The sequence below is a fragment of the Galeopterus variegatus genome, unplaced genomic scaffold (assembly GCF_000696425.1).
Source record: "Galeopterus variegatus unplaced genomic scaffold, G_variegatus-3.0.2 Scaffold2146, whole genome shotgun sequence".
NCBI lineage: Eukaryota > Metazoa > Chordata > Mammalia > Dermoptera > Cynocephalidae > Galeopterus > Galeopterus variegatus.
In genome coordinates, this window is record NW_007728257.1 from 207,967 (window position 1) to 222,841 (window position 14,875).

A 14,875-nucleotide genomic window follows, 5' to 3' on the forward strand; every position below is an offset into this window, starting at 1 on the left:
CTTTTTTTTTTCTTTCTTTCTTTTTTTTTTTGCATAACAGTTTTATTGAGATACGACTCACATACCATACAATTCACAAGTTTAATTGTACAATTCATACCAGCCAGCTGCCAAAAAATAATAAACAAAAAACAAAAAAGTACATAATTCAGTGATTACTAGTATAGGAAAAGAGTTGCGCAACCACCACCACAATCAATTTTACAACATTTTTATTACTCAAAAGAAAAAAAAACAAAAACAAACTCTACGGCCATCAGCAGTCACTCTTTCTCTCCTAACCAGCTCTCGTCTGGTTTCTGTGTCTGTAGATTTGCCTATTCTGGAAATTTAATATAAATGAAATCATACAGTCAGTGGTCTTTTGTGATTGGTTTCTTTCACTTAGCATATTTTAAAGGTTCATCCATGTTGCAGCAATTTATCAATACTTTATTTCTTTTTATTGTTGAATATATTCCATTGTATGGATATACCACTTTTTATTTATCAGTTAATCTGTTGATGGACAGATCAATAAGTGGATTGTTTCCACTGTTGTCTATTACAAATAATGTGTTATGAACATTTGTGCAAGTGTTTGTGTGGACATATGTTTCCATTTCTCTTGTGTATATACCTAGAAGTAGAATTGCTGTGTCTTATGGTGCTTTCCAAAGTGGCTGCACCATTTTACATTCCCACCAGCAGCGGTGTTCCAATTTCTCTATGTCCTCACTAACATTGGTTATTATCAGTCTTTTCGATTACAGCCATCCTTGTGGGTATGAAGTGCTATTTCACTGTGGTTTTGATTTGCACTTCCTAATGGCTAATGATATTGAGAATCTTTTCATGTTTTTTGGCCATTTGTATATCTTCTTTGGAGAACTACCTACTCAAATCCTTTGCCCATTTTCAAATTATGTCTTTTTATTAATGAGTTGTAATATAATATCTATGTATATTCTATATTAAATTATTTTTATTTAATCTCTAGGTCTAAAATGATCCTTTCCAGAATGCTAAAATTGACTTCATAATACTCTTGTTTTTGCAGTGCTGTTTGAGATACTATGGAACGTTTCCAGTTGAGCTAAACTACATGCTGGCAAAACGTAAATTTGAGCTGTAAGAAGAACGTTTAAAGGCATTTTCCCACCCAGTCCTGTTGATAATTCCATCCATTCCACTACTGATTCTATTGCGTTCAACACTTCCCTATCAATTTTCTTTTCCCCCTAAACATTTTTTTATGAAAAATTTCAAAAACAGAAAAGTAGAAAGAATTATATGGTAAGCAGCCATGATATACCCTTTAGACTCTAAAGTTGTTAACGTTTTGCCTATATATATATAGGCAGATAATATATAAGGTCCCACACAATGCCAAATGTCTGTGATTCTACATCCAAGAAAACAGTAGGGAGTGAGGCCCAGGATACTATTCCGGGGGCCAGCCTCTGGCATACTGAGCTGCCCAGATAGTGGGCCCCACGACCTGCCATAGTTTGTGAAATGCTACCAGCAGAAATTCACTCTTTTGAGTTAATTATGATGTTTTAAAATAAAAACTTCTCTGGGTTAGGTGACATTGATGAATCATTTAAGTATTTCCCCATTAGTATAACTCAGTTTACTATTTAGTTTTCTTTGAGGCAGAATAATAAAGAATGGCCAAACACAGTTTTAAAAGTTTTGGAGGCAAATTTTGCCTACTCTAAGCCATACCCAGGACAGTGCTGAAGAGCACAGCCATTCAAACACCTCTTTCATCTCTAACCCTGAGAGCAGAGTGTCTTCTCATATTCTGATGAATCTCTAAGGTTTTTAATTCTCTGATGAATATGATCTTCTTTCCTTTCATTCACAGAACATTGGAGTCAGGAGTGGAGTCTGGCTGGTAGTTAAAATTGATGGTTTTGATGTCTGAGCTGAAACAATATTTTCATAAGTGGGACAACCCAAGGTAACTGTTTTCTAAGAAAAGGTTAGAAACCCCTGCCTTTCACGCTTCAGATGAACAAGTCTTGCTCTGAGTAGCTCCTCCTTACTCTTCCCCCAGATCTTGGCCATGACCCAGAATGAATTCTAGGGTTTTTCTCACCAATGTCTGCAGAGAGGATAACCACATGATAGAAAAATATTATTTATTACTTTGAGAGGTAGGTATTATCCCCGTTCCAGAGATAATGAGAGTAAAAGTCGAACAACTTTGAAGCATTTGTTTACAGTCAGTACAAGGCAGGACCAGCAAAGCTCCTTTGCTCGAGTCTTTGATACAGGTGTAATATGACTGTATGATCAAATATCCAGAGGCAGCTGAGATTCAAAAACAATCTCCATCACTTACTAATGATACAGCCAGGGCAAGGTTACTCTCCTCTAAGCCTTACTCTCTGCACTTGTAAATCAATCTTACATTTGTTTCAAAATTCATTAAGCAAATTGTTACTGTGTATAGCAAACAGGTGTTTGCTATGTGCCAAGTACTGGCCTATGTACCAGGATATAGTAGGCTGACAATACAATACAAACAAGGAAATAATTTAAGGAAGTGACTGGTACATCCTGAAGACTTAACAAAAGCTGGCCATTACTGTGCTGCTGCTGTTGGTGTCATACGTGACTACAGGGCATCATTTAAGTTTTAATTTTTTTCTCGCCACTAAGCAGCTTGAATATCTATCCCTAGTGTTTATCACACACCATGAAAGTGTTGCTTTCATTTCCTAACTGTGGAGCTATAGCTGGAAGAAGACACAGGTACGTCGCAAACACTGATGCAAACCGGAGCCAAAAGCTTTTCAAACACTGTACATTTCTGAAGGGCTGACGTTTTCCTTTTGGTTTTAAATTTAATATTTAGGCTATTTGATAAATGAACATTACCATCTCCTTCTTTGGATTCAGTCAAAACCCTCAAATTATTTATCAGCTTAGAACATATTTACGTTTTCTCAAGGGCACGAACATCCTGCATCACCAACAGCTGACAAGTACCAGCTAAAACCTTCAGTGTGAGGCCATGGAACAGGAAACACATCCTCTTCTACCTGAAATATTTTTACCATGACATTTTGAAAAAACAATGAGCAATTGCAATGATGATATATATGAACATTGCAACTAGAATTGCACACAGATCTACAAACCAAAACAGGAACCAAAGCAAGTATAAGCTATGGTTGTACACAGCACAACACAGCACATGGGGATCTGTTTGAAAACAGGGCACGTTCACACATGAACTCTACTCTTTGACGTGTACTTACAGCCCGTTTTCCTTGCTCTCATCTGCAGCCCCAGATACCACCGACTTCTCATCAACTCTTCAGATGAAATAGGCACAGACTACTTACTCTTGAGTACAGAAATAATGCATGTTGAACTAAAGTCTTAAACTTTTAAAATGAGACACAGGCACGGGCTCATTTCCTTTTGTGGTTTCATACTCGACAGAAATTCACCGGAAACAACAAACTCAAGAACCAGTCACACATGTGTGTTCCTCCTTAGAGTTCCACCCTGGCCCCTTGACCAAGCCCATGACTAAACGTTCACTGGTTTAAATAATTTTATTTAAATTGGAGTACTATGAGGTAAGTATGCTTTAGCTTCATGCCTTAAGACACTTAGAAAGTTTCTAGAAACACTATACATTCAATTGGCTTCCTCTTTTTTACCTCTTAAGTCCACTCACAGGTGCTAGGTATTAATCTCTTCACAGCATATCATGTGATCAGCAGCAGCTTTCGGAATGTATTTTCAGACTGTTGCCTAGATATATTTGTCTAGTGAACAGTCTTACAACATATGAACGTCTCATTTAACAACAATAATAATAACTCCATGGCCTTTTACACAATAGTTTTCCTAAACCAGAAAGTATTGCATAACTATCATCTTCTTAATCTTCAAAATATTAAAACTTTTGTCATTTGCCTCTTCGCATCTCAGAGGCCTAATAGTCTTGGAATCAGGTCACAAACACTGAAAGGAAGGAACAATACAGTGCCACACGATGGCATAGACCAAAAAAGAAACAGGAGTTCAGAGAACTGAGAAAATACTAACGGCCGAGCACTTAAAAATGCTCATCACATGACATCACAGGGGATGCGGGATGAGAGTGAAATTGGGTTCAAAGATTAGAAGGGAATAAATCGTCTAGGCAGGAAGGGTGGTTCATGGCAGGTTTGGGAGGGATATAGGAGCCAATCTCAAAAGTGTTATATCTCTGCAGGTACTGATAGTCAACGCTGTACTCCACAGATATGACAATCAATTATGTTTCAATGAAATTAATTAATAAGTTAATTAATTTAAGAAAAAGAAAGTGTTATCTCTTTGAGGGTTTCAAAGGCATCAACTTGCTAGACAAAGGGATCTGAGCTAACTCATTTTGTCTAATATGCTGGAAAATATTAACAGAACAAGTAGTGCTAGACCTTTTCTCAAAATTAAGAAAAACAAATGAATAGACTCATAAAGGTAGATGACCATTGCTGTGGTAATTTCTCATTATTTGTACCCATCAAATATCTTTCACCTATACATCATGATGAGATCATTACATTATAAAATTGTGAGATAATTTACTGTACGGTAATGTATTGCTTTTGGATTGAAGAATTCAGAGAAGAATAAAGGGTCGTGATTAACATTACCACCCACTATGAATAACTGCATGTAAGTTCCTCATTGTGTGCATCGAGACTCTGGAGCTCCATGAAAAGTAGCTAAATTCATTTTGAACTCACATCATTAACATGTTTTGAAAGTTATCTCTTACCTTTTAAATGTATATATTTATGGAAAACTGTTCACACACCTACTGAGTGTGCTCCAGAGTTTTTCTTTGGCCCATAGTTTGATAAATATTGGAGTTTTAATGTAAACATACAGAGAGAAATTTTCCTAAGAACACATTTCTCATTGATTTCAAATAAATCAAGAGGCTCTGAGCCTCTTCAACTTAGTTCAATGGTTCCAGAAGGAAGAGAATAAGCATCCCTAAAGTCAGAGAAAGCAGGGAGGATGGGAGAGAAAAAAGATTCCAGGGCAGCATTGCTGGCACAGGCACACAGAGGCATGAGGTTGGGTTGGCACTAAGAAGCCTCTTTTCAACAGCCCCTTCCTCAGCCTTCCAGTACCTGCTTCCCCTCAGCCAGACTCTGCCTTGAGCTGCAACCCTGTCAACACATCTGCTCATTCCCTCCTGACCAATTTCTCTACGCCCCATCTCGGAAGTCAGTTCAAGGTTTGAACATTTCAAGAAGCATTTTCTTTATTCTCTGCAACCCACACTTGCCCTTAGCTTCCTTATATCTTTATACCTTTTCATGCATTGTTTTTACCTGTTCATACCTGGTTTTCTTTTTCACCTTGTACATTCTTGTAGGTTGACTTTAGTCTCAGCTCAATGTCAACTTGATGGTAGGGACATCTATTACAGTTTGTTATGTTTGCAATAATTAGTATGACTGCACCATTTAACAAACATGTATCACAGTCTACTAAGTGCCAGGCATGGTACTCAGGGTACAGAAGTCACAAGATGAACATGGCCCTTGCTCCTGGAGAGCATGATCTCAAAGCCTCTAGGCAATTGCCTGTTCCTCACTTGTGAGCTTCCAATCTGTTATTTCTCTTTGCCTGGGATGTCTTCTCGATGCCTTTTCACCATTCTTTCTCTTTTATTTCCAAATCAAAACACAATCTGGTATCTCTTTTAAGGTACTTTGCACATGGAAGATACCTAATGAATAAAGTATGACTAAAAGTGCCATACACCCATCAATTACTAGGAAGCAGTGATGTTAAAATCAAGAATAACAATAAATGCTCCATGTACAAAACCAGCTCCACAGTATGAGCTAAATTTGCAAGTAAAACAATGGTTTCTCACATTTTTAAAGTATAGAAGAGACTGCCCATATCTACCTAGCAAAAACCACACCCATGAACCCCAACATTGTGTTTCCTCTTAAAAATATTATGCCAGCCAGTGAAAAAGAGAGGAAGAAAATACAGTTTAGATGCATCTAAAATATAATATAATGATAAGGTTGTCTTAATCTGAGATATCCTGAAAATAACCACAGGTTCTTCCTTTGTCCACACTATGAGTTATGGGATGGGCTCCACTATGGGTCCAGGCACCTGCCACTCTAAATCACCTACTGTTTTCCATTATTATGAGATAATTCCATCTTCAGAATTTGTCATACCTGGTGGCACAGTTCTTCCCACTGCCTTTGCAGGAGCTCTATGCGTTCATTAAGGATGGAGATGTCATCAGTGCTGATATAGGCAGAGAGGGTGTCCTTCAGTAGTGTCAACTGCGTCAAGTCATCTGTCCAGCTCCCAGCTGCATTTTCTAATTCCTAGATTTAGAAAAATATCTTGAATACCCCTGGACATCTACTGTCAATGATTTCCAAAGTGTTTTCGGAATTCCCTCTTGACATCATTTCCTCTCCATCCCACCTCACTTGAACATCAAACTAGGGATCTACTTTATTTGCTTCCTACATAATTTGATAATTTGCTGAATTCTTCTGATAAAATGCCAGGTTGCTTGCAGAGTTTTCCCACCATCTATTTACCATTTCATTGATCTTTTTTTGATTTTTTTTCTAAGTTGCAGTTTCATCACTATACTGATCTTCTGTACTTTAAACTGACTTCATAAGCCCTTAATCCATAATTTCTTTTTGTCCAGAGTTACTGATCACTAATAAAATATTTTTTTTAAAAAGACTCCTAAATTTAACTCTCATTTTCAGACACTATGAGTTGCTAAATTCTATGATATATACATATAATGTAACAGCTGAGAAGCTCTGTTGCGGTTACTACTGAATTTAAAATAATCCACTGGATATATTTTCTACAGGATCAGAAATTTCCTTAAGTTACTAAAAAAAAAAAAGATTATGTACCAATATTTGAATGAGTTGACATTAATTTTTGCAATGCTTTGATAGATGACCAGTTTTGTAATTTGAATAACTCTTGTTCTCTGCCAGCCATTGTTTTTAAATTCCAGCTAATTTGGTATATGAATAGAGTATTTCACTTGGCTTTTACCCTCCTTTTTTGTCTCTTCACACAGCAGACAGGTTTCCAAAGGCAAAGGCAATTAACAGTGCTGTCTGAGGCTAACTTTCCAGGCAATTTAGGTAAACAAGGTTTTAGTCTGAATTTTCCAGGTAATTGCTTTGTTTTGCTGCTAAGGGTGGTTTGGCAAAGAGTTGCAGAGAGCTAGACTGAAATGCCCCTTTTAATCTACAAACTCAGGAGCAGGGCATATTTGTAACTGTCATGTATTTTGGGAGATGAAAAATGAAGCCCCATGGTGACAGTATTTGGCTGAAAGACCAAACCATCCAGGTGAATTAAATGTGCAACATTTTTGTTTACACTCTGAGACATATTAAATTGTTACACCAACGTGAAGATTTTCTTCTATATATGCCAATTTCTAGCACCCAATTCAAACATAAGATTTGGTGTATGGGTTTAAGAAGAAACAATATCAACACCACCAGAAACCATCTGTTTCAGACTTATGGTATATCTACCCACTAGATGAGTTCATGTGGTAAAAATACAGCCTGTAGATTCAGAAAGCTCTGATATTTACTAACTTTGAAAAGTTATTAAATTTCTAGAAGCCTCAGTTTTCTCCTCTGCAAAAGAGAAATAACAGAATGCCCTTATGAGATGAGTCGAGAAGACATTATGTTAAGTGAAATAAACCAGACACAGAAAAATAAATACTGCGGGTTCTCACTCATATGTGGGAGCTAAAAGAAAGTTGAGCTAATAGAAGTAGAGAGTAGAATTGTGGTTACTAGAGGCTAGAAAGAGGACAGAGGAGGGGGATAGGGAGGGGTTGACTAACAGATATAAAAATTACAGCTAGCTAGGAAAAATAAGTTCTAGCAGTCTGTAGTAGTGCTAGGAACCTATAATTAACAATAATTTATTGTATGTTCTTAAATGGCTGGAAGACAGGAGCTCAAATGTTCTCATCACAAAGAAATGATAAATTTTTGTGATGATAGATATGCTACTTACCCTGATTTGATCATCACACATTGTATACATGTACTGAAATATAACTCTCTGCCCCTTAAAAGTGTACAATTAATGTCTATCAATTAAAAAATAAATGAATTAATTAAAAAAAGAGAATGCCCTTAGGAGCTTGTGTTCATGCCAACTGAGATAGCACTGGTATACTCAACGGCACACAGGAGGAGCCTAACAAATGCCCATTCCTGTTTATCAGAAGTTTCTTTAATAATTTTTATCAATTTACAATCATAGGTTTATAAAAAACTCTTTTTAATCTTTATAACTTTTGCATACTTCTAAAGGTAACATCTCAAGTTAATATTTTACCTAGCATTCATAATGTAAAGTATACTTACCTTCTATTTTTCCTAAATTTGCCGTTTTTAAGTTTCAAAGAATATCCTTGAGTTTTAATATTGAAAGAAAAAGCCCTAATGTAATATACCAGAATTATGTATCTACATGTAGATGGCCATAGGAGTTGGACTGGATTATGCCTTCAAAAGTATTATTCCAGCAGAGGCACACAGACAGGTGATGGTGACAATCTCAATTTACCTTGCAACGCATTTGTTCTGCATGGAGCTCTTCATGGTGATCTGGTAGAGGCTGGGATCCCTAATGTAATATACCAGAATTATGTATCTACATGTAGATGGCCATAGGAGTTGGACTGGATTATGCTTTCAAAAGTATTATTCCAGCAGAGGCACACAGACAGGTGATGGTGACAATCTCAATCCAGTAATTTACCTTGCAACGCATTTGTTCTGCATGGAGCTCTTCATGGTGATCTGGTAGAGGCTGGGAAAGCTTCTTTTTGAAAGTTCGTAGTTTCTCCAGAGAATCAGCTATTTCTTTCTCACATTTTTCCCAGTCCTATAATGGGAGGAGAAAGATATTGTATGAAATTTTGGAAGGATAGGAAATTAGAAAAAAAAAAAAAGAAAATAAATAGTCTTCTTAATTCTCCGAGAAAACATTAAAGTTACCCTGAAGAATAACGTGAGGCCGTGTCCACACCCATTGCCATGGGAGGCAGGATGCTGTGGTCATCAGAAGAGCTAGGTTCAAAACTGACTCTGTTACTTATTATCTGTGTAGCTTTAAGCAGACAGTGCTCCATGTCTCAGTTTTCCTTATGAAAATGGAAATAATACAAACTCTCCACAATTGTTGGAGATTAAAAGAGGCAACAGGTGGCAGGGTACCAAGCGCAATGCTCAGAATATTATGAATACTTGAAAACATTATCCAGCCCAAATTTATCTGCAGAGCTGGGAATATAATCACAGTACTTTGCTTCTTTCCTACCCCCACCCATAATTGCACCAATGTCCACACTCCCCCAAATGTACTCTAAGGGATAAAAGAAGAGGATGGGAATCTCTTTCAAGATGAACATGTGTGGGTAAGAGAAAAGAGATGGAATGTAAAAATAATATAACCCTGACTCTAATCCAATTCAATATGTAAATACCATGAGCCACACAGACTTGAACTGTTACAGAAGCAGAAACACACACATGGTGCTTGACTGGCTTTATCTTGTTAGTGATGAAAATACATAGCAAAGGGTTAAATGTATAATACATACAAAAAAAGAAGGAAAAAAACCATACAAATCAAGAAGTGGAAGCAGAGAGATAATGCATAATTTAAGAAATACCTATCCAGTATGCCAAGTAGTGATAAGTGCTCTGGAGAAGAAAATAGCAATGTAAGTGGTAGAGACTGGCAGTATAGAATATGGAAGATCACTATGTACTGACAAAAGAAAACATACATTTGTGGTTATGTTTTGAAAGGTATCACACCAAACTGGTAACAATGGTTACCTCTGGGGAAGACGGTAGAATTTGGATGGTGGTGTAAGGGAAATTTCATTATTTTATTCTACACAGTTTAATTATTACCTGAATTTTAAAATCAGACACATGTATTTCTTTTGTAATTAAAAAAAAAAGTAAAAAACAAACAAAACCTGTGGTGGAGATTGGTTGGTTAAAGCAATGAATCTGCTCCTATCTGTTGTCTCAGTGCCAATGAAAATAAAATTCAACTAGACAAGTTCCCTTCATTTTGTCCAGCACTGCCCATTTTTGTCACACTGTATGTTCGTGGCCTCTTCCCTCCCGGTGGCTGCTCCTCACACCATAAATTATTGAGCTCCAAAGAAAGACAACTAGACTCACAGCTAGAATCACCTTTAGTAGTTACCACAGTGCCAAACCACATTGCATTTTTCTTCACAATATCTCTTTCATCATCACCAGTCTTTTCTTGTCTGCAGTCTTTCTATCTTCAATCCTGAAATCTTATTTTTAGCACAGTACCTCATATTACCATAACTGTCTTCTGTAAGAAGTCTTCACTAAAGTGCCTCCCTACTCAAAATGTCTTTTGGTTTCTCACTGAACTGAAAGTTTGACCCAAGATTCTTATTTCCCTTTAAAATCCTTTCATGGAACTTCCTAGAGTGCATAGCCACATTTCCTCTTTTCCAATTACCAGAAAAACAAAAAACAAAAAAAACAAAAAAAATCTTTGTCTGTCATGAACAGATCTGTTACAAAATATGTCTCTGTTCCCAGGCGACACTTAGTTCGTTAATGCTAAGCATAGTGACGGTGGACAAAAAGTCCTCTTTCTGTTTAAACCGAGCAACATTCTCATTCAAATCATTATACACCCTGAAATCTATCAACGTGCAGTCAATAAATGTTCATTGATTTAAAATCTAATCTAAATTTTAATGTCTCTACAGCCTCATGTTAGTGTATCTTTTCACCACAGCTTTAATATTTACTTGCATCCCTATTTCTTAATTTTATTATGAAAAATAAGAAGCTGTGAACATGCAGGGCATGAAATTATAATGACTGTATTTTTGGCATATTTACTCAGAGCTTTAAAAGCTAAAAATTTATAAGCATTAAAGTTATGGTGAAAAGATACATTAAAATGAGGCAGCATAAACATTAAAATTTAGATTCATAAATTCCTTCTTAGACAAACAGGATGTAGTGTATGACTCAAAATAAAATAAACTATAATAAGAACAGGGATTCTTCTTTCCAAGGATGACATAGATTCTGAAGCCATAACCAAGTCTTTCTACTACATGAACTACAAGGAAATGACTTAACATCATGGTCTGCAAACATCTATCAAAGTAGATGTTTCATATACCAACAAACAGACAGACGAGGAAAGCAAACACAGTGACTCAGACATCATGCCTTAGTAAGTCTTGGGAACGAGTTCCAAAAGTCACATCACAAAGAAAAATACATAATTAAATGTTTCTACAGAATGAGTTACAATGTTTTAAACCCTTTCCCAAAAGCAAAAGAAGGAAAAAAGAATCAGGCATATTACATTACTGATATATTGTGCTGTGTGCAAATAATAGTTCTTTATAGATGTTCAGTGGCAATTTTGATTGATTGCTTCCTGCACAAAAGGTAATATATCATTAAACACAATTCAGTAGAATAAACCCAGTGGTTTAAATTGGGTGTGCATATTTTAAGCATTTAAAAAAGCAAAATCCATTCTATAAACTTTAGTTTTTACCTTTGATCCAAACAAGTGACAGGCCAAATTTAATAATCTCATTAAAATGTTGGTGACTATCAACATGTATAAAACCTTAGCATTTAGCTGAGTTCACTTTTTAAAATAATAATAGTATGATATTTATACTATATTGTATATATATATTTATACTATATTATATATTTTATGATATTTATATATATCTGTCAGGTATGGAAAGAAGGAATTTACCTTCATTCTTTCATTAAATCCTCACAATGGCCATTTGAAGGAGGTGTAATTATATCTACTCTACAGATGAGGAAACTGAGGCTTTGAAAGGTCAAATTAACCAGATCACTTGGTTTACTATGGTTTTAACTTGGTTTTATCTAAATTTAGAGCACATGCCCTTTTTAAAGTGCTGATGTAATTATGTACTATACATGGAATTGGAGAGTGAGGGAGAAAGCGTATTGTGAGAGGTCTGGATAAGTCTACAGTTCAGTAAACTTACCGTGTGATCAGTATGCAATCTGTATCCAACTAAATGCCTAATATACTTCCTGGAGATTTTATCTCACAGCAACTTGCTTGGATAAGCTAGGATAAATCAAGAGTAGCTTTTTGGGTTGGTTTTTCCCTGCCATAAAATAAGAGATAACGATCTTGAAAACCATTTTAGGGTCTAGATCAGGGAGTGGAATTACTCTTTGAATTCCTGTCTGGATTTATAAAGTCATCACATGCTAAGCTTAGCACTGGCCATTAATCAGAATTCATAGCTTGGACAGTCTTACTAGACCTTAAATTACTTTGCTGGGGAACTTTCCTGAGAGATGAAATGCTGAAAATTGGGAAACTTTTCTAGTACATACAAGATAGTACAAAGTCTTAAACAAAACACAGAGAATCAAAATACTACAAAGTATTACTTGATGATCTTTGCATGATTTGATTCACAGGACAAAAATGGGAGGAAGTGGTACAACTATTTTAACTGAATTTTTTTTTAACCTACACTTACTTTCAACAAGAAGGCCAGTTTTTTCTTCTGTTCTTCCAGACTCATGCTGGCTGATTTCCATTTTTCTTGGATTTCAGTGAGTTCAGTCTGCAAGGCGGCCTCAGCTCCGCTGTCTGCTGAGAGCAGGAGCTGCTTGCCAGCCTCCACTGTCAGGATGTAGCTGCCTTGTTGTCGCAGGAACACTTTTTCTTTGAACTGAAAAAAAAAAAACATATTTTTATTTTCTCATTTTTTTTTTACTTTCTCATTGTTTTCTTCACCATTTCCCTAAGTATTTTTAAATGATCCTAAATTTTATCAAACATATTATGCCCTCTTTCATTCAATAAGCATTTAGTGAGCTGGTACTTTATGCATGAATGAACCAAATGAATGAGAATACAACAGGGAGAGGCTTACTTTCTGCCCCCAGGTTGAATATAATCACGATGCAATAAGAAAACGGCTCTGTAAAACGGATGCACAGTCAATACAGAGGGACACCTGACCCAACACGGGCTATACAGGGAGGAATCCTCATAGTGGTAATAGCTGAATGAGTCTTAGAAGACAGATAAAGAAGGACCTGGTGTGATGAGTGTGACCAGGAGTTGGGGAGAGGACACCTTCCCACAGAGAAATAAGGATGGGCAAATTCACTATATGAGAGAAATACGAGGTATTCAGGAACCTGGATGTTGTTTTCAGTGGCTGGAGTGTGGGATGCATGTAAGAGAGTGATAGAGGTAGAGGCAAGACCACGTCTTGCACAGGAATTTGGTGTCTAATCAAAGGCTTACTACACCTCCTGGAGATTTTATCTCACAGCAACTTGCTTGGATAAGCTAGGGTAAATTCTTCTTAATATTCTGTGAATCCCAGAAGAATATTAAGTAGAATTCACAGAAGAATATTAAGCAGGGAAGTGATGTGTTTGAATTAAAGTTTTAATGGAAGCACTCAGCAGCAGAGTAGAAAGTGGAATGAAAGACGAATATATATTGAATATACTAAGACAGGTTAGGAAACTATTGTCTGTCTAGGCAAGAAATTGTAAGTGCCTGACCTAAGGCAGTGGCAGCAAGAATGGAGATTAGGGGCAGATTAGATATGGTGAATAAGAGAAAAGGAAGAGCAGAGCTCTAAAATGACTCTAGGGTTCCTGGACTGATAGACTAGACAGCTGGGGATGACATGGGGAATGGACAATGGTTGGTCTAGAGATCACAGGCTCTGTTGGGACCCACAGGATCCATAAGATCTGCAATGCACATGATCTAAGTCTGAAGGGTGTTTGAATATATGAGTTGAAAGCTCAGCAGGTGAATGTGTCCAGAAGATACCGATCTGTACCTTCTCTGCTGGTAGTGGGTAGTTGAAGGTGCATCTGTGTTGAGGTCTTGCAGAGAAATGTGGAGGAAAAAGGAATTAGAGAACAGTGACCTTTAAAGGAAGAGGAGCCCATGAGGTAAACTGGGAAGGACTGATTAGAGTGCTAGGAGATCTCTCTCTAAGATGCTGGAGGCCCAAATAACTAGGCTGGAGAAAGTAAGGAAATAGTTGGAAATAGTCAAAGAGCTCAAACAGGACTGAGCCTTGTATCTTCTCCAGAGTACTTAAGTGACATGTTTAAGTTGCTCATAAGTAAAATATATGTAATCAACACAAAGATTTCCTTTCCTTGATACTTCCTTTCCATCCATGCTGGGATTCAGTGAGCTGCTGCAGGCCTTGGCGTGTTAAGTGGAGGGAGATTTTGTGAGAGTCTGGGGCTTACTGTAATTTCACCATTAAATATGGGCTTTGTCATGCAATCATTTTGTATATATCTCTTGACATTTGAGAACAATATTTCTCCTAATTCCCATGTCACTCCAGAGTCCTTCTGAAGAACTGAGGCTAAGGAAAAGTGTGCAGTGGAAATGTATAAAAGGTTTGAGAACAGCCAGTATTGCACCTTACCTGCACTTCATCATAGAGGGTCCTTGCTTGCTGCAGTGGTATAGGGACACTTCCGAGACCACTCAGAGGTAGATAGGACACTTCAACCAACCATTTACGAAGTTTTTCTGCCATCTCCCTATAGCGTTGCCACTGGCGGATCTGGCTGTCGATGATCCCCCGCCTCTGCTGGGCCCTGCGAATCACTCCCTGCCACTGATTACTGAGGAGTGTCAATTTCAGGTTGAACTCATCCCTGGCGAAGAAGTAATTACATGGTGAAAAGCACTGGGAGCATGCATGTAGTGACGTAGTCAGCCA

The 14,875-nt window shown here is 37.0% G+C and overlaps 1 protein-coding gene across 4 annotated transcripts in view; it reads right to left on the minus strand.

Moving 5' to 3' along the window:
- LOC103596914 (nesprin-1) overlaps window positions 1-14,875 on the minus strand; it is a 168,877-nt gene that overhangs the window by 59,948 nt on the left and 94,054 nt on the right. For all 4 annotated transcript variants that reach the window (XM_008580689.1, XM_008580690.1, XM_008580688.1 and 1 more), the window contains 4 exons: window positions 14,576-14,810; window positions 12,635-12,829; window positions 8,821-8,946; window positions 6,213-6,368 (listed from right to left, as the gene is read on the minus strand). In XM_008580689.1, coding sequence (XP_008578911.1) covers window positions 6,213-6,368; window positions 8,821-8,946; window positions 12,635-12,829; window positions 14,576-14,810 — 712 coding nt within the window. The remainder of the gene's footprint in view (window positions 1-6,212; window positions 6,369-8,820; window positions 8,947-12,634; window positions 12,830-14,575; window positions 14,811-14,875) is intronic.